The sequence below is a fragment of the Euprymna scolopes genome, chromosome 16 (genome assembly GCF_053919585.1).
Source record: "Euprymna scolopes isolate OS-2025 chromosome 16, ASM5391958v1, whole genome shotgun sequence".
NCBI classification, from domain to species: Eukaryota; Metazoa; Mollusca; class Cephalopoda; order Sepiida; family Sepiolidae; genus Euprymna; species Euprymna scolopes.
Window position 1 is genome coordinate 148,013,916 of NC_136497.1, and position 26,602 is coordinate 148,040,517.

A 26,602-nucleotide genomic window follows, 5' to 3' on the forward strand; every position below is an offset into this window, starting at 1 on the left:
TATTTTATTGTAAAATCGATCTTGACTTTATAGCAGGTGCTTATACACTTTTTTTTAATTGATTCTGTATTTAGGTGTTCCAAACGATATAACCAATAGAAATATTGAGGTTTTTTATTTATTTATTAATTTATTTATTTATTTATTTATTTTGCAGCGGTTTAAACTGATACGAAATTGCAAATTAACAAATAAAACAACATAGTTTTGTGATGAGTTTTAATAAGTGATTTAATTGCGGGATTTTATTTCAAAACATACTCAATTCAGTTTAATAATGGGAACCCTTTAAATAACTCGCCTATTGCGATTAATGCTCAAATCCGTATTAAAAAGAAAAACATTACATCAACAAAAGTCAAGTACGTGTATTTTTTATACAATTAGCTCTTTCTCACTTTTTATTAAATTCGTTCATACAATTTTCCCTTTCCTTCTTGTTTCAATGTTTAATTAATGGTATTTTTACAGAATCAATTCGCACTTTAATTCGGACCATTTCTTTGTTTTTATTCTTCGGCCATCTTCAAAGATGCTCCCTTTTTCACTGCCTCCCTTCGACTAAAAGCGCGTTTTTATCTACATTGTGGGGTACGCGTTCAAACTGTCAAACTATAAAAATCATTATGATTTATTTTTTCGATTTTCTTATAAAAATAACATAAAGACAACAATAAGATATGAGTTTTAATCGTATAAATATGAGTAGATAAAAATATATAAACATTTAAAAAATTATTTTAGTCCTTTTTAATTAATAGAATTTTAAAAAAACATATCTTTTGCTTATTATGATCTAGGAAGTTAAAAAGATTTCACAGAAAAACTCAGTTTCATTATCTATTTATAAATCATCCAATCAAATTGCTTCGAAATTATGTGACGTCACACGTGTTTACCTGACCTGTTTTTACTTGTATTTTTTTTTTCAGCAATTCAACCTGTCAAACTTGTACCTATTTGCATTGCCTCCCCACGGGACAGAGTTAGACACCAGGGTCGTTTTTTAATGTGGAGAAAAGGAACAAAAAATAAAATTTGTCTCAGTCGTGAAAGATTTCTCTTCCACTAACAGAGAACAAGAAATTGAATTTTAGCATCTGAAGAACAGATACTACACTTTGATCTTGAACCAAAGGCATAATCCATTTAAGACGACAACCCGTAAGTAAAACCTTATTTCAAAACATCACATGCATTTTTAGGATTGTATTTTTTTATTAATAAATTAATATCGATTTTTTTTTTTCACGAGTGTATTTTTTTTTTATTTGTAAAAGTGATCCGGACTTTATAGCCGGTGCATATTAAAAATTTAAAAAAAAATGTTTGTTTCTGTATTTGAAACGATATCACCGATACTAATCCGGAGTTTTTATTTTTATTTTTTTGTTTGTTTGTTTTGTTTTGTTTTTTTTTAGCTGCTGTTTATCCTCAAATTGATGGGAACTTCTGCCAATTATTAAAAAACAGTTTGACTGTTTTATGATTTTGGAGAAGTGATTTAAATTCGGCATTTTATTTCGAAATAAAACATTTAATTGTTTATTTACCAGTATAGTTTATGAAATGAATTCCCTCTTTAATTCGGTATTTACATTTTTTTTTTTTTGTTTTTCCTCCGATCTCTTTCAGACAAAACGGTGCAGTTTCATCTACGTCGTAAGGTTTGTGTTCGAACCTGACAATAAAAGAAAAATACGTAAAAGAAAATCGTTGCGACGCGTTGCTTAAATAACTCTACCTTCCCATGAGGTATCGCTAATTACCCCCTTTTTTTTTGCTCAGCATACACCTCCAAACACCCGGGCAACGCCGGGCACCCATGCTAGTATATATATATATATATATATATATATATATATATATATATATATATATATATATATATATATATATATATATATATATAACTACTTCATTTACTCACACAAATTTAATATACGAAAGTATAGATTTATGCGTAAACTTTAAGTATTTACTTCAAAAGTGCTCAATACGTAGGTAGAGCTAGTTAGTAATTTATAAAATATATATGGCGATTAAGCTACACTGAATATTCTGCGTTTCATCCACTGTAGGATTCGTGAGGCTTATGCGAATATTCAGTTTAGCTTAATCGTCATATATATTTTATATATATATATATATATATATATATATATATATATATATATATATATATGGGATGGGGCGTCTGCTACTAATTTCTCCCTCCTGGATAGGATTCAAAAGAGAATCGCCAACCTGATAGCTCCTGAACTGTCATCTAAGCTTAAGCTATTGTTGTCATATTTGTGTGGTGTATCTGCTACTAGTCTCTCACTCCTACATAAGGTTCAAAAGAGAGTCGCCAACCTAATAGGCCCTGAACTGTCATCTAAGCATCAGCCTCTGTCCCATCTACGAAATGTTTCATCCCTCTGCTTGTTCTACAAGTATTTTAATGGCGAATGCTCTGAGTAACTACAAGCACTGGTACTCCCTCGACGTAAATACCTCCGTCAAACCCGACAAGCAGTTAAATCACACCCCTACACAGTAGAGATCCCTAGGTGTAAGAAAACCTTCTCCTCCAATAGTTTCTTCCCCGGAATTGCTTTCCCAATGTACTGACATTCAGAAGTTCAAATGTAGTTTGTGAACATGCAGGTCATCTCCCTTCATAATGTCCCTACAATTTATAGTAGCCCCCTACATCAAAGTGGCACTGTGACTTGTTTGGGGTGAAAGTTAAAAAAACAAAAACAAAACTTGATTTAAATGAACGAAAACATGTATTTTCCACTTATTGGTTTCAAATAAGTTAAAGATTTCACGGAAAGCCCCAGTACTATTTATAAATCAACCAATCAAATTGCTTCAAAATTGTCTGACGTCACACCTTTTTTCACTAACTTTGTTTCACTTTTAGCAACTTTTCCAGCAATTCAACAACTCAAACGTTTTTCTTCTTGAAGTTAAAAAAAACATTTACAAAAGATAAATTGTAAGTAAAATCTTATTTCCAAATATTACATTATTTTTTAAATTATATTTTTTTCACAATAGAAACAATATTGATTCATCTTTTTGTATCTTTTGTTTTAATATGGAAAGAAAAAAATACGGTTCAAAATTGAGGTCATTTCGTTTTTTGTCGATATATTTACTTTTTTTTTTAGTTTTTGGTTTGTTTGTTTTTTTTTACATTTTCTTTCATTTTATTTTTCCAAAAGGAAAGGAGGACGATTATAATAAAAGAAATTAACCCCCTTTTTTACGATAATATTTTATTGTAAAATGGTTCCAGACTTAAATATATATATATATATATATATATATATATATATATATATATATATATATATATATATATATATATATATTATACACCATTGTTTAAATGCTATTTGTTTTTACTTTCTTTCCAACTCAATAGTCACCGTTTAAAATGACGACTTAAAAAGTTTTGGGGAATGCTGAAAACGAATATCACATTTAAATTTTGAGGCAGATCAGCAGTTTTTTAGATATTAAGATTATATACAATGTAATCCATTGTGTTTTCACTGGTGGCCATGTGTCTTCCCAACTGAACTAGTACTAATGTGTGCATGCGTGTTATGAAACACCTCCCCCTCCCTATGTTAAGAATGGCGAATGTCACTTACATTTATTAAGTCCTACATCGGATAAAATGTCAATATATCTAGAAAACTGCCCCGAATTTGAATGTGATATTCGTTTTCAGCATACTTGAAAATCCATAAAAGTCGCCAATTAAAGGTGAGTGTTAAGTTGGAAAGAAAGTAAAAAATAACCTTTGGAATTCACTTTACTTGAATCTTTTGTTTTTTTTTTCATCTGGATAAAATATAAGATGAAATTCCTAAGTTTGTTTAGGTCCTTATATGCACTTATGTTACCGTACTAATTTTCAGGTTAAATTTAAGTTTATGATATGTTTCTATTTTATTAAATTGCTAGGTGAAAGTACAGAATAATTACAAAACGCCCTCCGTGTTAAGAATGTTTTTTTAAATAATAACTTGGGGGGGGGGATCGTCAGGGGTGGGGTAGTTACAAATCGGTTTCAATTCCAAACTTCTGCTAAAGAATAAAAATAAGGACGTCGTGGTTTAAATTATTTTTTAGAAGTCATTTAATTTCGGAATTTGTTTCTCTCTCTCTCTCTCTCTCTCTCTCTCACTCTCTCTCTCTCTCTCCCTCCGTATATATATATATATATATATATATATATATATATATAAGACGAAATAAAGACGAAACGTTGATGAACACATAATACGATTTGTTCCTTTTTATTTCTCTATTTTGTGGGAATACTATTATTTTCATCATATATATATATAGTCACCGCGTATATATACTTTCACTTAAATTGTTGTATATGGACCATTTCGATTAATACCCAATATATATATATATATATATATATATATATATATATATATAAATTAAAATACTTCAGCAAAGGTCAAGTACGTGTCGCTATTTCAAGCAATTCGTTCATACACAGATATTTTCTTCCTTCCTTTTTTTTTATCTTTAGCGTTTAATAGGAATATTTTTATAGTATACTCCTGTCTCTTGTTTGGATCGTTTACGTTTTTTTTTTGTTTTCCATTCACCTTTTTCTGATATTTTCTTTGTCATTCCCCCCCCCTCCCCCGTAAAAGAAATCTGGTTTTCATGTACATCGTAAGGTCTGAGTTCGAGTCGGACAACCAGTAAAAAAAATTGCTGCGATTTATTTTTTTGTTTTCCTTTTTTTAGTTTGATAAAATTTACATGATTAAACCAATACAGAAGCTACCTTAAAAACTTGTTTTCAAGGAGTTTTCAAGTGTGCTGAAAACGAATATCGCATTTAAAATTAGGGCTGGCAACTAATTTTCAGGATATTGCAAAAATACTAGTAGTGATATAATGTAGCGACCATATTTGTTTATGATATCGCCACTTGGACGTAAGGGGCTACTATTTGGGGCTTTGTCTAGGAAAGATTTAACAAGATATTTGTTTATGTTACATTTAAACTTCTGCATATCAGTACATCCACGGAAGCAGGAAGCAAGGAGGGAATTCCAAAGTCTAGCTGTTCGAGGGAAGAAACTATTAGAATAGAAAGCTTTCTGGCATTTAAGGACATAACATAAAGAAGCTGACATGTGAACGAGTCGCGCATGCGCAGTCGTGAAACAGTGAAAAACAGATAAATGTCTGATGATACGCAAGTACCAATTTTTCAATCTGGACCTTTCGTAGCCCTTTTTCCCGTCCCCCCGATGAAAACGGATTAGAAAGCTTTCCACATATCTGAACACCCTATATACCAAATTTAAAGTATGTAGATAAAAATTCGTGGAGTATATAGGTTGAGAGGTGTCCTCATATATACACACACGCATTCTCATATTTATAGATTATAAAACTGTATTTTCCGTGAAATCTTTTCAATTTACAAGAAGATAATAAGCGAAAGTGTTTTTTTTCTAAGAGAAATAAGTATTTTTATGTTTAACTTATCTTACAATTAAAACAAAGGTTATATTGTTATTTTCGATGAGTCTTTGTCGTATACATGTAATCGATACGAGGTCATTATATATATATATATATATATATATATATATATTTACTATAATAATTAAATACCTACAGACACTAGTGTTTCATCCTTTCGGGAATCTTCAGTGCAGGGTGTCACGATTGACACCAGTCTACAGATTCGAACTCGGCAACACGAGCCATCCCTGGCTCGATTAGCAAAGACCGTATCCGTTCGGCTACCGTTAACCGTGTGAAATAACGTTGAATTTAAACATTTTAATTTTAAATGTTCTTTACGTCAGGCAGACAGTGATCAAATCGTTATACGATGATCCATGCATAAGAGCTAAATTCACCGATTTAATTCAACTGAAGTGTTCAACGATAAGAAACGAGTTTCTTAAAGGGGCTGTTATGATTATTTTTTTACTATAAAAATAATAATAATAATAATAATATATATATATATATTATACATATATATATATATATATATATTACTATAATATATATATATATTTTTACTATAATATGCATATATATTACTATAATAATAATATAATATATATTATAATAATAATATGTATATATATTTTTATTATTATAATATGTACATATATATATATATATATATATATATATATTACTCATGTTCACGAGTTCTGGATATGACCTTAAACTATATCCGATGGTGAGGTCCCAGCTTGTGGGCTTTGGGGAGTGTGTAGCCACCTCTTAATTGCCATTGCTCCCAGGTCCACTCTGATCCGGAGTGGTAGTATCTATTAGGGTCCCAACTATGGATTAAATAGAAACTGATTTGAAAAAAGAAAACAAATATATTCTATTAAAAAATTTTTCTTCCAGATCACTGGATTCATCATTAAATAACCTGAAAAGGGTTGATATGCCGTAAAACAAAAACAACCAACCACAACAACAATCACCCCTTAAAAAACATATCGCCACTTGGACATAAGCGGCTACTATTTGGGGCCATGTTTAGGAAAGATTAACAAAATATTTGTTTACGTTACATTTAAACTTCTGCATAGCAGTACAGCCACGGAAGCAGGCAGCAGGAAGGGAATTCCAAAATCTAGCTGTTCGAGGGAAGAAATTATCAGAATACAAAGCTTTCTGAAATTTAGGGACATCAACAGTGAAGGGGTGAGATTTTGTTGCTAGTTATGTGTCTTAGCTTTCAGTCAACAATTTTCCTGGAGATGTCATCTGTTTTCATCAGTGCCATCTTTTGTATCATGTCAATATCCTATTTGATTAGAATTGCTTATAGTCTTTTCTATTGTTTTAGAAATTGTTTCGAATACTTGTTGACATGATTATAGTTTGCTATATGTTCCATATATTCTTAAGCTTTCTGTAATTGCTGTGTGTGTTTTTTCATGTCACACAGGGATGACACAGTCTACTATTTTGTAAGCTTTTGAGTTGTTGACTATAAAACCAAATGAGAAAATATTTAGCTGCTATGTAATTTCTTAATTAAATTGATATGTGGTAATGCTTAATTGAATAACTTTTACTATTTCTAGGAATTATTAAAAAGGGGAACAACTCTGTCTAAGCTGTTTATACTTGAATAATTTTGCGACATGATTAATACAATTTGACTGCTGTATAATGGAGTAATTAAACGACAAATAAATCTAATTAATCTATTATGGGATTTCTATCCGTCTTGTTTTCCTTGGGTTCGTGTGATGTTCTTTCTGTTTTATTCTTTTTCAACTTACCTGTGATTGGTCAGCATCACCTGGTTATGTGAGTTAGACTCAACGATTATCCTGAAGAATTCAGTTGTTTTCATTAGTGTATGGTGTCAGTCTTTCCTTTGATCAGAATTTCTTCTAGTTTTGGGGGGGGTTTCATAGTTTTTGAAACTCACAGTATTAATGCGGGTGTCCCTCAGGGGTCCATCCTGGGCCCAACTCTTTTCCTGATCTACATTAATGATCTTCCAAATCACATCCTTACATCATTTGTAGACATTTATGCTGACGACACTACCATTTATGGTAGCACATCTAAGATAGTAAACGACCAAGTTCTCTCCAATTCGCTCTCCTCTGATCTTGAGCACGTAGTACAATGGGGAAAGGAGTAGCTGGTTACTTTTAATGCATCTAAAACCAAGCTTCTCTTTTTACATCATCAACATTCTGATCCACATCTGGCATCAATTAAAATGAATGGCTCTCGTCTTCAGGAGGCCTCAAGTTTTCTGGGCTTGACCATTACTCCTGATCTTAAATGGAACACGTACATCAAATCTGTTGCCAAGGCCGCTGGAAAAATGGTGGGATCTTTCTATCGATCCGGTAGATATCTCACTGCTGATGCTATTCTCTATCTATATAAGAGCCAGATACGTCCAAGGATGGAATACTGTTGCCACATCTGGGCAGGAGCTGCTAGAAAGGACTTGTCCTGCCTTGATATAGTTCAAAATAGACTTCGTAGCCTCGTAGGAGATGTCCTTTTCTCCTCCTTGCAACCTCTATCTCACAGAAGAGATGTTGCGAGTTTGTCTCTGATGTATCGTTATTTTCATAGAAAGTGTTCGACTGAGCTTCAATCTATGGTCCCCCCTCGCCAAACTTTCACAAGAAACACTCGTCTAGCTGTAAACACTATCAATAATTCCCCCCACTCTTTATCTGTGCCTAAACCTAAACGTAGATTCCATGAACAAAGCTTCTTTCTTAGAACTGCACGCCTGTGGAATTGTCTTCCGTTTTCCTGCTTTCCGGCTGACTACAATATGATTGTGTTCAAGTCTAACGTAAATAAGTTCTTGATGAGCCGTTCCATATGTTATCAAATTTACCAAATTTTCATTACTAATGATTACTATATTGTCCAATTTCTACTGTACACTCTTTAACCCTTATCCTTGAGTGGCCTCTTGGCCTTGATAATGTGGTGATGCCTATGTAAAAAAAACTGTTGAAAATGCTATTCATATTATTGGCATGACTATAGTTTGTTTTCTGTTCCATATACCATTAAGCTCTTTGAATTTGCTTCGTTTTCTGCTGCTTTTATATTCACGTTGGGACAGTGTAATCTACTATATGGCAGGTCTTTTTCTTGTTGAGTTTTAAGCAAATCAAATAAGTGGAATAAATCTTTTTTATTAATTTTTTTTTTTTACTCATATTCACCCCTAATAAGGCATATCGCCACTTGAACATAACAGCAATTTAGGACCATGCTTAGAAAAGATTAACAAGATGTTTATTTACATTACATTTGCATATAAATAAAGTGAGGAAAGCAGGTAAGCAGGAAGGAGATTCTAAATCTAGCTGTTCAAAGGAAGAAACTATTAGAGTAGAAAGCTTTTTGGTATTTAGGGACCTCAACAGTGAAGGGGTGTGATTTTGTTGCTAAGTGGGTTTGTCGAAAATATGTACATCAAGGGGCACAAGTGCAACAAGTTCATCAGATTCCATTAAAATACTTGTAAAAAGGCACATTACAGCGATGGGATAGGAGTTGAAGATTCGTTGACAAAGACTCTTTTGGGGGGGGGGCCTATCGAAGAGGGAGAAACGTGGTAGATGCACCAGTTCAGATGTGGCAACAATACTCTATGCATGGGCGAATATCGCCACTTGGACATAACAGCCTACTATTTAGGACCATGCCTAGAAAAGATTAACAATATGTTTATTTACATTACATTTATTTATTTATTTATTCATTTTTACTCACATGCTCTCTGGCACTGAAGGACATCAACAGTGAAGGAGTGAGATTTTGTTGCTAAGCGGGTTTGTCAGAGATATATACGTATATGGGGATACAAGTGAAACGGGTTCATCAGAACACATTCCATTAAAATATTTGTAAAACAGGCACAGTGATGCAACATTGCGGTGATGAGACAGGGGCTGGAGCTTAGTTGATAAAGTGGGACGGATTTGATTGACAACTCTTTTTTGGACTTTATCTAATAGGGAGAGACAAGTGGTAGATGCACCAGCCCAGATGTGGCAACAATACTTTATGCATGGGCGAATGGTGGCTTTGTAGAGGTACAGGTGTAGCAGAAACAAATGGAACTTTTTTCTTTCGCAAGTCAATGCCTCTCCCCTGTGTATTTGGCCACATACTGACCAATCAGGGGTGCAGTGCATTGATCCTTTCTCTCCCCTTAGAAAATCAGACAGCTTCCAGTTTGAAGGAAAAAAACTCTTTCTTATCGAGAGATACGCCAAGCGGATCGGACACTTTTCTTCGCTCTCTCTCCACCTCTGTGTTATTTCATCCAATATCGATAATTCCCACTGGGAATAACTACCGCGATAGCACCAGGTAGCCATATGACGCTTCAGGTCTCCACTCGATTTACAGACCAGAGAGTAAACAGAACATCTGTGCCCTGCAAAGTTTCCCCCATCAAAGAAAGATTGATCTCCATGTGAACGCTTGTGGCTAGCTAGGCCAGCCCTGGATAAAATCATTTTACCACATAAATCACAGGTGTGGTTCTGCATGAAATCCTCCGACAGACCTGATATATCTGACAGATTTTTTTCCTGATATCATGCTTCATTTTTGCATGCTCATATTTTTTCTTCTCAAAACTATCACACAGCCATGATAGACTAAGGAGCGCCACTTTTTACGATCATTGGAAGCACTTTCCCAACTGAACACGTCACTACCAAGAGCTTTAAGATTATCTTTGATATTATCCTTAAAGCGTTTCCTCGGTTTATGTTGTGGACGCTTTCCTTGTGTAATTTCACCATAGAACAGGCGCTTTGGCATTTTATCGTCGTCCATCCTTGTCAGATGTCCAGCCCACCTCATCTGGTTGCGTATAATCAACTTCTTGATACAAGGTATATCAGCCCGCATAAGAACATCCACATCAGATATAAAAGTGGTCCACTTGATGCCCAGAATGTGTCTCAGTAATTTCTGGTGCACTCTCTCCATGACTTTCATGTGTCTACCATAAGTTGTCCAGGCCTCAGAAATGTAAAGCAGGGATGGTAAAATACAAGATTGATAGACACTGATCTTTGTATGAATAGTTATACCCCTGTCAGACCATACTCGCTTCTCTAAGCCACCAAAAGCCTTAGTGGCACGCTGTATCCTATAGTTGACCTCAGCATCCAGGGTTCCATCTCTGGCGAGAGTACTACACAAATACACAAATGTGTCAATCACGGTAAGTCTCTGGTTGTTGACAAAAATATTTTGGTTCCACCGGGTGGAGGTGTGAATATGACTTTAGTCTTCTTAAGACTAATACTAGGCCCAAAAGATGCACAGGCCCCCGAAAACAGATCCCTGCATATCCCTCTCACCATGAGCCACAAGATCAGCGTCATCCGCATAAAGCAATTCACGAACCAGGTGCTGAAAGGTCCTTGTAGAAGCATGAAAACGACGAAGATCAAAGACTCTACCTGTGGTCCTGAAACACAAACAAACACCTAGAGAATATTCCCTAAAGGCATACGATAACAAAGTTGCAAAATAAATTGAAAAAAGTGTAGGTGCTAGGATATCACCCTGTTTCACACCATTGTCAACCAATGTGGGTTCCGACAGGCATCCGTTGAAGTTCAGTCGAGCCTTCATATTAGTGTGGAGCTCCCTGAGTAATCGTAGAAATTGAGGTGGGCATCCCAACTTCCCCAGAATTATCCATAGAGCACTTCTGTTCACCATATCAAAATACGTTGCCAACTGCTTCCAACAAACGTATCCCACGATAACTTCCACAGTCGGTCCTGGGCCCCTTTCCCTTGTACAGTGATATAAGAATTGCATCAACCCAATCCTGATGGACGGGAACACCCCTCTAGACATCAGTGATAAGATGAAGAATTTCATCAACAATTTTATCACCCCCATGTAAGAGGACTTCCACAGGAATACCATCAAGCCCTGGAGCCCTCCCAATGTTAACTTCCTTGATTGCATCTCTAATTTCATTCTCAGATGGGAACACAGACATTTCATGGATAAGCTTCTGTTGTGATAAAAATTAATTGATGACGTCCTCATCAATATTAGAGGGGTTGTCAAAGAGATCAGAATAATGCTCGGTCCAACAAAGGAGAATCTTGTTAGGATCCTTTATAAGGGCAATTCCATCACTTGAGAGTAGGGGAGATGTAGATAGTATTTGAGGACCAAAATCTTTTTTTAAGCAAATGGTACATGCGTTTCAGGTCTTTACAATCAAAAGCCATTTGGATTTGGTTGGCGAGTTTAGCCCACCACTGATTCTTCATTTGAAGGAGTCGCTTTTGGAGAATACCCTTGTTTGCTTTAAGTGACTGTCGGAGGGACTCTCGGCCTCCATGAGAGGCAGACAACATCTTATGGTTAGCACTTAAGAGTTGAGTAATTTCAGAATCATTATCATCAAACCAATCCTGATGTTTAGATTTGCGGAAGCCAAGAACATCTACACTTATTTCATAGATTCTATTTTTAAAATACGCCCACGACCCATTAAAATCAGCAGAATTGACTACGGATCAAAGCTTTTCACGAGGATGGGTCCAGGTAAACCTATGGACGTCTTTGTGGCTGAAGAAAGTGTTACAGATAGCAAGGTCAAACTGAGTGCATAGATGGAGAAGATGCAGACCATTACTGTTGACCCTACCTACACCAAACCGGCCTAGTGAGTCCCAGGTGTGATGATCCTTGCCAACACTTGCATTTAGACCACCCATGAGTAAGATCTTCTCAGATAAAGGAATAGAGGAAATGGTACGACTGAGATCTCGGTGAAACGCTGTGATGGTGTCTTCATCATGACCCATGGTAGGGGCATACACAGATAAAATTGTCATATACCTACTGTGTGCAAGAGGGAAGCACATCATCATAATTCTGTCACTTACACAGATTGGCTGTTCAATCTTCTTCACTAAATCAGAACGACCTGCAAAGCCAATTTCACCCTCTCGTCTCAGCCTCGATGGCTTTCCTTTCCAAAGGTGTATCCCGAGCCCACTTCCACCAATTGATCCTCACCATTCAATCGTGTTTCAGACAATGCTGCAATATCTATGCTGTACCTAGCAAACTTTTTTGCAACAATAGCTGTCTTACGCTCAGGTCCTTCACTATCCAGGACATCTAGCAAAGTTCTCACATTCCACATAGAAACAGTCAGGTTATTCCTCTCCTGATAAAATTTTGATTTTCCTTGTTTATTATTTTTCTCCAACTTTATCTTGTTTCTCCTGCAAATATAGAGCAGCCGCCAACTGCAGGAAGCCGACCAGCTAATAAAAGGGTAGGTCACTTTTTCTAGACCCTTCCCAAATTCAAGGGTGAGCAGTGTATCCCTAGAAAAGGCTGTTCAGCCGCCAGATCATCCGCCGAAGTTGCTTCCACCCTGTAAGCGATTTAGTCGACAATGTTAGATAATTTACTGGCCGCCTATGTGCAGATTTGCAGCTATGCACTTCCAGCCCGCTAAGCCTGTGCATGTCGCCACTCACCTATCGCCATAGGACTTTTACTTTCTTTTTTTTTTTTCTCGGCGAAAGATATCTGCACATTAAGATCGCGACACAACATGCTTGTGCTACACATATTGTACCCTCTCGCACCCTACCACTGGTTGCACAGTGACAAACTGAAATAGTGAGATGACTGAGCAGTGGCATAGTGGGCATGTTTTATTATCACAGAGTTTTAACCTCTCCGGCAGCTGGACATATACACACACATACACATAAGCAAGCAAACATGCATATGTATTTATATATCCCTAGTTCTCACAATATAGTAACCCTCCAGAACTTGAGAGGGAGGCTAACAGGTACTACACCTTGCCCAAGGGTGACCTGAAATAATGCAAGGCAGAGGCGTTCATCTCCCTGAGGTAGCAGATTACCCACATACCCAAACACATACATACATACATACATACATGCATTTATATATTGGTAACTAAACATTTTCAACATAAACCGCCCTATCTCTGAATACCCTTTATGTCAAATTTCAAATGTTTAGACCAGAGTAATTTGCTAGACACCGCAGAGCTCACACTTTGACCCCTATTATGACCACTTAACATTTATTATTTTGGGCTCAAATCAAGTTATTAAGTTAGACCCATGTCCAAGGTCCAGAGTCATTGCAGTGAAAAATGTACAGACTCCAAAACTCCAAAACTCGAGTTTCACCCTCATTTGCTCTCTCTCTCTCTCTCTCTCTCTCTCTCTCTCTCTCTATATATATATATATATATATATATATATATATATATATATATATATATATATATATATATATATATATAAAAATGTAAATATTGGTTCGTTCGGAATTAATTGTCTAAAAAACCACTGGACGGATGGCTTCCACGTTTTGGTATAATATGTTTACTATATCAATGTGTGTTTTTATATATTTCTTTTTAATTATAACATTCTACTTAATTTTTCTATGATAAATAGGTGGATTTCTTTTTACCGAGAGGTCATTTTTTTTATTTAGGTACAATTATTTATTACCACTTCCTGTCACGTGACCAGTGTTACAATTTAGCGGTTTTCCTGCTATATCTGGAGATTTCGGTTACAATCTAGCGGGAAATTCTAGAAAATCTGGAGGTATTTGGCACCCACAAAAGCGCTTGAAAATATTCAATGTAAGTAAAAAAAAGTAGCATTTATTTCCTTTGGTAACAATTATTTATTGATTATTTGTTTTGTTTTTCACCTTTTTTTCGACTAACCATTCTTAAATCTCGCTATAAAATCGATTTTTCCATGTACATTTTAGGTGGGGGGGGGGATTCCAACCTCCGAAGTTTGGGTTTGTATTACTGTACACATAGATTCGAAAAAGTTGTCAAAAAACAAATATATAACAAATAAATGTTATCAAAGGCAAGATAAGTTACTTTTCTGCCAAACTGGATATTTAAATTAACCACACGTGGTCTCAAAATGAATGACGACGCTCAAAGTGTATACACATTTTGACTCCTCCCTTTACTTAAAAATTCACCAAAAATCAGGAAATTAACGAATTTTAATGAAAATTGCAGTATTTTTCAAATAATGATCGCAGAATATAATGAACTAATTATTTTTACTTAACTCTTAGTAAAAATGTTTTATTTTGTTTAAACAAAAAATACCTTTACTAAAGTTATGGTTTTCAGTAGTAAATAAAAAACGCAAGAATTTATTTTTGCTTTTTTTAAAGCATCGTAATTTGTAACAATAAAAAATAATTTTTACAGTAACATTACGAAAAACGCCCTAAAGTCCGTATTAATGTATTCGATATAACTCGAAGAAAAATTAATTATCGGATACTATTCAGGAAATTAAAGATTCAATTAGATTCCTATTTCAGTCACCTAAATTATTTAAGGTGAAATGAGTTTAGGAATTTATAGCCAAACCTAAATATATATTATTTTTTGGTAAATATCCAGATACGCTTCTACAGAACACCGGCCACTCTAATTTGTTTTTTTTTGGGGGGGGAACAAATATATAACAAATAAATGTTATCAAAGGCAAGATAAGTTACTTTTCTGCCAAACTGGATATATTTTTTGTGTTTTTATTCAATGTAACATATTTATACAGCTCGAAAAACATACAGTGTGTACCGATGTATTCGAAAATTCAAGATGGCGTCTCACACTCTCTTTAACACCGTAAGTTTGGAAAAAGGTGTTATAAATAAAAAACTATACAAAATACTATTAAAAATCTGCCGAATATATGTCAACCTATGTCACAGTAACATGTATTGAGCGAGTTTTTAACAGTATTTTATCCGGTTTATTATTTATAACATCTTTTCCCAAACTTACCGTGTTAAAGAAAGAATCAAACTCCATCTTGAATGTTCCAATACATCGGTAAACACTGTATGGTTTTCGAGCTGAATAAAAATGTTACATTGAATAAAAACACGAAAAATATATCCAGTTAGGTAGAAAAGTAACTTATCTTGCCTTTGATAACATTTATTTGTTATATATTTGTTTTTTGACAACTTCTTCGAATCTATGTGTACAGTAATACAAACCCAACATTCAGCTCGAAAAACATACAGTGTTTACCGATGACTTGGAAAATTCAAGATGGCGTCTGATTCTCTCTTTAACACGGTAAGTTTGGGAAAAGGTGTTATAAATAAAAAAACTATACAAAATACTATTAAAAACCCGCCGAATATATGTCAACCTATGTCACGGTAACATATATTGAGCGAGTTTTTAACAGTATTTTATCTGTGTTTTTATTTATAACACCTTTTCCCAAACTTACCGTGTAAAAGAGAGAATCAGACGCCATCTTGAATTTTCCAATACATCGGTAAACACTGTTTTTCGGGCTGAATAAACATGTTACATTGAATAAAAACACGAAAAATATATCCAGTTTGGTAGAAAAGTAACTTATCTTGCTTTTGATAACATTTATTTGTTATATATTTGTTTTTTGACAACGTTTTCGAATCTATGTGTACAGTAATACAAACCCAATATGTTACATTGAATAAAAACACGAAAAATATATCCAGTTTGGTAGAAAAGTAACTTATCTTGCCTTTGATAACATTTATTTGTTATATATTTGTTTTTTGACAACTTTTTCGAATCTATGTGTACAGTAATACAAACCCCACCGACCACTCTAATTTGTTTGGGGGGGGGGGAATCTGATGTTGGGGCGCGCGCGCCCCATAATTACACCCCCCCCCCAATGTACAAAGTAAAATCTTCGGAAAATGTTAAATGGTGTTCTAATTGGTAAATGTCGGTGCATTACTTACGGAAAATTTGAAAATTCGATGTTCCAGGTAAAAAAAAAAAAAGATAAATTTCCAACTTGGTGTGCTTTCCTTTTCTTATTTTATTTCTTTTTCAGCTAATTTTAAATTTTCCACCCAAAAAGCACTATAATGTATTTTTGAAAATTAGAAAATTCTATGTCCTGGAAAAAAAAATCCCCTCCCCCCAACGTAGTTTGCTTGGTGAAGCCGTCGTTTATGCTACAGCGTGCATGCGCGTAGCATAAACGGAAGCTGCAAAATGGTGGAAAGAAGTTCGTGGGTTCAGGGGTAAATACCATGCAAACGGTAAATTTGCCCCAAGTTTGACTATCAGATTCGTTGTCAGCGACCTCAATTACCTATAAAAAAACAAATTACAGTGGTCGAAGTTCTGTAGTAGCGTATCTGGATATTTACCTTTTTTTTCTTGCTTAAAAAAAATAGCATTAATACATTAAGTTAGGTAAACTGACTTTTTCGTTTAAAAATGGAATTATTTCCCTTTCCCTATTAACTTTTTTTTTTTTAATTTTTTTTTAATAAATATTTTGTGTTTTATATACATAAAGTACAATTGTTGAATGTTACTGTTTTGATTATATTCGTTTGGGGGGCACAATTAAAAAATTAAGAAAGATTAAAATGAAGCGAAATTTAAGTTTCCGTTCCATTTTTACAACAACCGTAAAACAGTGCATACTCAGCAAGTTTTATCGTAATTTATAAGCATATTGAAACACTAAATCAACATTTTATTTATTTTTTTGCATAATTAATGATGGAAGTATTTTTCTGTTTATTTTCTTAGCATCTGTTAAAAAAAATAATTTGTACATTCTCTTAAAAAAAAGAATCAAACTTTTCTCTACTTTCACATGTGTTCCATTTTAACAAACTGAGCCACAGCAACGCGTGGCCGGGTACAGCTAGTATATATATGTATATATATATATATAATATTTCCATGATATATGATTTTATATATATTGCATCCTATCATGTTTTATAATGTTATGAATAATATAGCGTATATATTACATTATATATACTAGCTGTACCGCACACGCCTTGCTGTGGCTCAGTCTGGTTAAACAGAAACGTACACACACACGCACACACACACACACACAGATTGTGATAATAGTCGGAAATGTACAGTTTATAGGTTCCAAAATTACACGTAAAGAGGATTAGGAAGTATTTAAACTCTCAATTTCTGGTTAGGATTAAAGGTTAGAGTCAAACATTATAGTTCACTTTGAAATGTTTCGGTAATTTCCGGGAGGCGGTTATAGTATTTGTGTTATTAATTTTTTTTTGTTTATGATCCAGTTACGAAGGACGTAACCCCACATCTCTAAAAGATGTGTATTTCCTCCCGGTGTTGACTGGTGTCGGTAGAAGGACTTGATATTTAGAGGAAAAAAAAGGAACTACTTCTTCTAAAGATGGTGCAATAGAAATGATGTTGTTTCTAGGATGAAATGTAGCATTTTATAAGAACGACTGTGTATTAAAATACTGTCCTAAATTTACATAAGATAATGATTAATATTCTAGACATAATACATTTGCTGCAAACCTACGCTACTTTGGTGCAGAGTGGAATTTCTGCAATCTAAATGTAATATATGGAGATAATTAATATTATATTAACGTATGTGTACATCGTATTATATTGATATTATACATATTATATTTTACGTATTATATTTTTATGTATTATATACAAATTATTATGCATATTCTATAAATATTTTAGATATTATGTATATTATATACAAGTAATCACATATATTATAATAGTTATATAATATACAGTATTATATATTCTATATTATGTATGTAGTCTCTTTTCATGATTTCTGTATATGTTGTCCCATTATATACGTATATATATGCATATATATGCATATATATACATATATATATATATATATATGTTTATATATATATATATGTTTATATATATTGTAACCTAGACAATGAATTTGTATATATGTTAAATTATAATTTTTTGAGTATTTTTTTTTTCAGTTTGATTTGCATTTTTATTCTTCATCGATGGCGTCTGTAGAGTATGGAACACTTTTCCAGTGTGTTGTATGTGAATCGCAATTAAACGAAACTTCCAAGACTTTACCATGTCTTCATAGTTTGTGTGAATCATGTTTCCGCAACACATTAGAAGATGGAGGGACAGAAGGCAAATGTCCGCAATGTGGTGACAGATTTCAAAATGACGAAAGTTTGACCCTTTCACCTATTTTGGCCAATGAATTTAAACGACGATTATTGCTGTCCAAATTGAAATGTAACTCCTGTCTAGAAGAAGGCAAATCATCTATGGCAAACTTTTGGTGCATCCAATGTGAGAAATCGTTTTGCATTAATTGTAAGCGACTCCATAATCGATTTATAGAAGAACACATTTTAAAAAATTTGGACGAAATGAGAAGAGTGGATGCCATTGAAATGATCATGGGAAATGAATGTCCGTTGCATGGAAAAGCTGTAGAATTGTATTGTAACAAATGTAACATGTGTTTTTGCAACGCATGTTACGAGTCTCACTCGACTGACCCCGGCAGCAGCAAATGTATGAACGTGCCTCCATTATTACTGAAAGATGAGGCTTTAAAAAGGAAAACTCAAGTCCCGAATCTGGTGAAAGAAATGGATGAATTTAATGAATTTTTGCAGTTTTCAAATGAAAATAGTTTCAAATATATGGATAAATTAAATCGTGAATGCGAATCTAAATGCGCGAATGTTTGGATAAAATATGAACAGATCATAGAAAATGCCAAGTCTGATGCTTTGGATCTGTGCGAAAAGATAAGACAAGAAACGGCAAAAGAAATTAAAATATGGAGCAACATTACTGACAAAAATACAAGAATTCTCAAAGAAATCGAAATCTGGTTGCAGAATGTACAGCACGTGTTTCGTGAAGATCACCAAGACCGGGAGATCTTTTATGGATTAAAACTATTGACATCAAGACTTCCATCACGATACCATAAATGGATGCGACCGATTGAGAAACGTGAATTCTGTTTCACATTGCCTGACTGGTGGCATCAAGCAATGGAACCATTGGTCAACCGACAAATCCCATCAGTGTCTTGTGTTCGGAAAACAATTTCTGTAAAAAAACTTGTAAAAGAAAATCAATGGATTCTACCTGGACCAGAATCACGAGATATCAGAACTATTTTAATCAATGAAAAAGATGCTCACATTTTTTTGTGTGATAATGAAAATAAATCAATAATTGAAATGAGTGAAATCGGACAATTTGTGAGTGAATTTCTTTTGTCTGATAAAGAAAATCAAAATTTTAAACCTGTTGACATGTGTTCAATTTCATGTGAAGAATTTGTTGTTTGTGGAAGTGGAGAAAATAAACTAATTTTTTTGAAAAGAATTGAAAATGATCCATTTTTACAAATACAAAAAATCGTTCCAACAACAAGCGAATTTTATTCCGTGTGTGTAAAAAAAGAAACAATTTTTACTTGTGATCTTGATTTCGCAATTCATCACTTTACTAAAGAAGGCATAGAAATTAAAACCACCACAAATGAAGGAATGGGTGAGTCAAAATATTGTCCACGAATCCGTGTTGATTTCTCGAGTGGGGAATTTTGGGGTTCAAGTTGGGATCGTTCTGAAATGATATGCTTTAATTTGGAAGGCGAAAAAATTCATTCATTTAAAAAAGAAAATATTTTTTTTTATTTTAGTTTGACTGAGTTTGGACAATTTTATTGTACTTACGACGGTGTGTTTTCTTGTTGTCCACAAGAATGTCTGCTCCCTGTCAATATAAATCAATCAAAAAAACCTCCACTTTTGTTTGTTTTCCAAAATAAAGTATTTTTTTGTTTTGAAAAAGATGGAGAAAGGATAATTGAAATTCTGAAAATATTTTATTGAAAATGAATTTTAAAACTTTATATTTGAATGCTTCGATATATTTGTTGTAATTAAATGATAAAATTTCAATTGTTTATTAATATTTTCAGTTGTTTTTATCGACACGTTTTTTTCAATGATTATTTAACAAATAAAAGAATAAAAACACAATTGTCCTGACTTTATTTTATTTCTTAAAATAGGGATAGCCGCTTGATGATCTCCTACAGGGAGACGGGGCTGCTCAGGTATATTTTCCGAAATTGACAAGGAACATTATATGACACAGATTGAGTAGACGTTATTTGTACAGGTCAGGGATACGTCTTTGACATCCAGACCGTACATTTGTGTAAAATTAAAAAAAAAACAACGTCTTAAATGTTTTGAAGTCAATAAAGATCGTCCTTGCACACATGAAGACTAAAATGCCTTTTATACAGCGTGTCCGAAAAGTTGAAGGGTTGAAAAGTCTTGTAATTTTACCATTAAAGATTATTTTTTTTACTATTTCAGATATTTTACAGATAATATCTAAGGAAATATACTATGGATAAACATAGCATTGAAAGTATACGTATATTGTGAAATTGTTTTACGAAATTCAGTGACTTTTTGGACACCCTATATATACAAGCTGAGATGGCGGTAGCGTGTATATATATCTATCTATATATCTATAAAAGTGAACGTGTCTGTCTGTCTGTCTGTGTACATTTCCCTACGCAATAACTCTGTCAATTTTTAGTCTATAGACTCGAAATTTGAAATACCGGGTACTGAGATTTGGGAAAATCGATGGGACGGGTGTCAGCCAGAAATTTGGCTGTTAAGGGGTCAAATTTCAACGATTTGACCTTTAAGAACTCTACCAAACTCCTCCGACAATTTTGGGTTTAGACACTTGAAATTTTAGATATAGGTTCCTTGAACCTGGATCTAACTTAATAAAGTGATTTGAGCCAGAAACTATAAATTTTAAGGGGTCATAATAGGGGTCAAAGTTTTAAAAAATTAACCATTTTTTTTTTGTTTTTTTGCTTTTTTTTGCACAGCATACACCTCCAAACACCCGAGCAACGCCGGGCACCCCTTCTAGTATATATATATATATATATATATATATATATATATATATATATATATATATATATATATATATATATATTTAAAGGGAGTTAGAACAGTAGTCTAAAGAGCAGAGTGTATTTTAATGTGATAGTAAAATTACTAATTTAATTAAAAATACAAGAAAAGAACAGTGCTCGTTGTAATTCAAATATATAATAAGCTCGATAGGCAAATATCTTAGAGCTACTTTAATGTTTAGTAATGTGATTGATAATTTAAAATTCAAATTAATACATATACATATATATATATGCATAGATTTTAACATATATATATATATATATATATATGAAATTTTAATTGTAATTCAGATATATAATAAGCTCGATAGGCAAATATCCTAGAGCTACTGTAATATTTAGTAATGTGATTGATAATTTAAAATTCAAATTAGAATTAAAAATTAAAAATCTGTTTCATAGGAAGGAACAACAACAGAGTCAATAATTTGTACAATCGTTGCGGAAACGATGTTTTTATTGCGATAGACATTAAGCCATGGATAATTATTTATATATATAAATTTTTTTAAACAAAGTCTCCTCATCAGCAAAAATACTGGGTGTTTTTTTTTTATATATATATAAAAGACAAGGTTTCTAGATTATAAATTATTCGATAGAAATATCCTATTTATATAAAGGAAGGATAGTATGTGATAATGCACTATGAACAGTAAATTAGTTTATAGATATAGTATACAGACGCTAATTTTATGGGTGTAGTATGCTTTCTTCATCTATCCCCCTCTTTAATAAATAGACTCTCCCGATCACCGAAGACGCAATGTAAAAAAATAAATAAAATAAAAATGATGTCGCTTTTGGGCAGTACGTGAAACTAAAATATATATTCTTAGTCTTCTGGCTAGGATCTAAGTTTAGTATCTGTTCTGTCTAAAGATGGTATAATGATATTCTGTGGTTTCCGTTCCCGCCGGGCATCTCTACAAAGGAAATATGTCACAGACTCCTGTGAGGATATTGAAGATAAACCATAATAATCGGATATATTCTGACACTACATTTATTACATGAAAAGGCTGTCCCTTATCATGTAAGTAAGAAAACATACTAGATAAGTGAAAATAATGTTAGGATAAGGTTAGAATCGAACCCTGTAGGCTAGTGTTAAAGATAATGGTTGGGGAATGTTAGAAATTAAGTCTATTATTAATTCTATTAGAAATAGTTAAATATTGTTAATTCTATTAGAAATAGTTAAATATTGTTTATGGCGGAAAGAGTCGATTGTCCATTCCTGTAGAAATCGGAATATTAAATATGTCAGTTAAAAGAATAGACAATGCAAATTAAAAATATATTGTTTAAAAAATAGTTTAGAATTAGAATTGAGGATTCTTTTGTTTGCCAAAAGTGTGTTTGGACAAACATATGTAAAGCCATGTGAAAATTAGTCACGTTTGAAAAACACACTTCTAACATCATAAGTAAGGGAGATTTCTCGATATAGGAATCTAAGGGTTCGAAGTTAGAAGAGTTGGAAGACAGAGTTGGTTAGTCAAGAGTTGATGAGGATGAGATAATCAGAGCAGATCACACACGGTGATTGTCAGTTGGAGAGTGAGAGTCCCTTAGAGGCGAAGGGTAGAAAAGTAAACCATGTAGTCAAAAAGGCTGGAATTCCTGACATCACCAATCGCGATTGAAGAATAAAGAAACCAACTATGTTTTGTAAGTTTGTCTTGTGTCGGCATTATTCACAAACAGAAAAGGTAAATGTAGCGAACTCCTGTATAATCCTTCCAAGATTATGTGTCCTCCCCGCTAATGAGTTTAAGAACTGCTGTATCATACATCTCCCAGCCCGTATTAATATGAAACCTCCAAGAATTATCGCAGTCATCGTTCGTGATGTAAACAGTATATAAACGTCATTATCATCATCTGAGTCCCTGTATTACATGTACCCGTAACAAGTCCCCAATATGAGTCCCCTGCAACACAACATCTTAATTAGGTTACTTAGGTAAATACTTTTATTGTATAATATGGTTAGGGTTAGGGTTTCCAGACTATAAATTATTCGATCGAGATATCTTAATTATCAAAAAAAAGAGGATAGTAGTATAAAGATACGCTAATTTAATGTTCGTAATATGTTATCACCTTCTGTCCTCCTCTTTAATAAATAGAATCTCCCGATCACCGAAAAGGCAATGTAAAAAATAAATAAAACAAGTATGCCTTTTTATTTTTCTGAGAAGAATCCAAGGTTAGTGTCTGTTCTGTCTAAAGATGGTATAGATATCGAGCGGTTTCCGTCCGTGCCGGCGTCCATACAATGAAAATACGTCACAGACTCCTGTAAGGATATTGAAGATTAACTTTAATAAGCAGATATATTCTGAAACTACATTAACCAAATTAATTGAATACTTTTACAGTATAGCATTGTGGGGTCTCCATTCATGCCGAATGTCCACGGAATGCCCAGCCGCAATACATGATAGATACTGTGGTGGAATTTCAAAAGGTCCCGCCAGTATATATTAATTCAATATTTAAAAATGTCCAATTATTTCGGTTGCTCACTTAAACCAATGCAGCAAATGTGAAAATAATATATATATATGTATATATATATAATAGTGAAAATGTGTGTATGTATGTATGTATGTTCGCTTTTTGTGTATGTCTACAAAAGGCTTTTTTCGCCGTGATTTTCGGTTGGCTCGTTCCTTCTTAAAACTTTTTATTCTGGAATCATTCATCTGTTATTTTTAATGTTTCCTATCTAATCGAAAGCTTTTCATGATATTCTTTGATATTTTTGGCTGATTTTCTTTGATTTAGACATAAAATAAATACAAAATTAATACCTTGAAAAATTGGAAAATTTTCATGTCCTCAAAGGTGAAAGAATGTGGTGATTCTGGAATAATTCTGGAATCATTCATCCGTTATTTTTAATGTTTCCTATCTAATCGAAAGCTTTTAATGCTATTCTTTGGTATTTTTTTATGATTTTCTTTGATTTAGACATAAAATAAATACAAAATTAATACCTTGAAAAATTGGAAAATTTTCATGTCCTCAAAGGTGAAAGAATGTGGTGATTCTGGAATCATTCATCCGTTATTTTTAATGTTTCCTATCTAATCGAAAGCTTTTAATGCTATTCTTTGATACTTTTTGATGATTTTCTTTGATTTAGACATAAAATAAATACAAAATTAATACCTTGAAAAATTGGAAAATTTTCATGTCCTCAAAGGTGAAAGAATGTGGTGATTCTGGAATCAGTCTGGAATCATTCATCTGTTATTTTTAATGTTTTCTATCTAATCGAAAGCTTTTAATGCTATTCTTTGGTATTTTTTGATGATTTTCTTTGATTCAGACATAAAATAAATACAAAATTAATATCTTTAAAAATTGGAAAATTTTCATGTCCTCAAAGGTGAAAGAATGTGGTGATTCTGGAATCATTCATCTGTTATTTCTCATTTTTCCTATCTAATCGAAAGCTTTTAATGCTATTCTTTGATCTTGTTTGATGATTTTCTCTGATTTAGACAAAAAATTAAGACAAAATTAATACCGTGAAAAATTGAAAAGGTGAAAGAATGTGGTGATTCTGGATTTCCAATTAAAAACAAGAGGGGATGTAGGTATAGGGAGATGACAATCCTATAGACAAATCCATCTCAGATTGTATTCAATTGAAAAACAAGAATGGATGTAGGTATAGATAGATTAGTATCCTATAGACCAAGCCTTTTCAGCGTGTATTCAAGTGAATAATTTCTAAGTCCAAACAAGAGGCGATGTAGGTATAGATATATGAGAATCCTATAGACCAAGCCTTCTCAGATTGTATTCAATTGAAAAATTTCCAAGTCCAAACCAGAATGGATGTAGGTATAGATAGATGACAATCCTATAGACCAAGCCTTCTCAAATTGTGTTCAATTGAAAAATTTCTAAGTCCAAACAAGAGGGGATGTAGGTATAGATAAATGAGAATCCTATAGACAAAGCCTTTTCACCGTGTATTCAATTGAAAAATTTCTAAGTCCAAACAAGAGGGGATGTAGGTATAGATATATGACAATCCTATAGACCAAGGCATCTCAGATTGTATTCAATTGAAAAACAAGAATGGATGTAGGTATAGATAGATTAGTATCCTATAGACCAAGCCTTTTCAGCGTGTATTTAATTGAAAACTTTCTAAGTCCAAACAAGAGGCGATGTAGGTATAGATAGATGAGAATCCTATAGACCAAGCCTTCTCAGATTGTATTCAATTGAAAAATTTCCAAGTCCAAACCAGAATGGATGTAGGTATAGATAGATGACAATTCTATAGACCAAGGCATCTCAGATTGTATTCAATTGAAAAATTTCTAAGTCCAAACAAGACTGGATGTAGGTATAGATAAATGAGAATCCTATAGACCAAGCCTTTTCAGCGTGTATTCAATTGAAAAATTTCTAAGTCCAAACAAGAGGGGATGTAGGTATAGATATATGACAATCCTATAGACCAAGGCATCTCAGATTGTATTCAATTGAAAAATTTCTAAGCCCAAACAAGAGGGGATGTAGGTATAGATAGATGGCAATCCTATAGACCAAGCCTTCTCAGATTGTAGTCACTTGAAAAATTTCTAAGTCCAAACAAGAGGGGATGTAGGTATAGATAGATGACAATCCTATAGACTTAGTCTTTTCAGCGTGTATTGAAGTGAAAAATTTCTAAGTCCAAACAAGAATGGATGTAGGTATAGATAAATGAGAATCCTATAGACCAAGCCTTTTCAGCGTGTATTCAATTGAAAAATTTCTAAGTCCAAACAAGAGGGGATGTAGCTATAGATAGATGACAATTCTATAGACCAAGGCATCTCAGATTGTATTCAATTGAAAAATTTCTAAGTCCAAACAAGAGGGGATGTAGCTATAGATAGATGACAATCCTATAGACCAAGGCATCTCAGATTGTATTCAATTGAAAAATTTCTAAGTCCAAACAAGAGGGGATGTAGGTATAGATAGATGGCAATCCTATAGACCAAGCCTTGTCAGATTGTATTTAATTGAAAAATTTCTAAGTCCAAACAAGAGGGGATGTAGGTATAGATAGATGGCTATCCTGTAGACCAAGCCTTCTCAGATTGTATTCAACTGAAAAATTTCTA

General features: G+C 33.4%; 1 protein-coding gene across 2 annotated transcripts; it reads left to right on the top strand.

The window, feature by feature from the left end:
* The first annotated feature begins 917 nt into the window (after positions 1–917).
* On the top strand, positions 918–20,475 carry LOC145296154 (uncharacterized). Of its 2 annotated transcripts, XM_080142357.1 has the most exons (4): positions 925–1,164; positions 2,915–2,989; positions 14,077–14,230; positions 18,421–20,475. In XM_080142357.1, the coding sequence occupies exon 4, from the start codon at positions 18,448–18,450 to the stop codon at positions 20,323–20,325; it is 1,878 nt and encodes a 625-aa protein (XP_079998483.1). In that variant the 5' UTR covers positions 925–1,164; positions 2,915–2,989; positions 14,077–14,230; positions 18,421–18,447; the 3' UTR covers positions 20,326–20,475. The 2 variants fall into 2 exon arrangements, with proteins under 2 accessions (XP_079998484.1, XP_079998483.1); XM_080142358.1 differs by lacking the exon at positions 2,915–2,989 and having other exon boundaries at positions 918–1,164.
* The last annotated feature ends 6,127 nt before the right edge of the window (positions 20,476–26,602 follow it).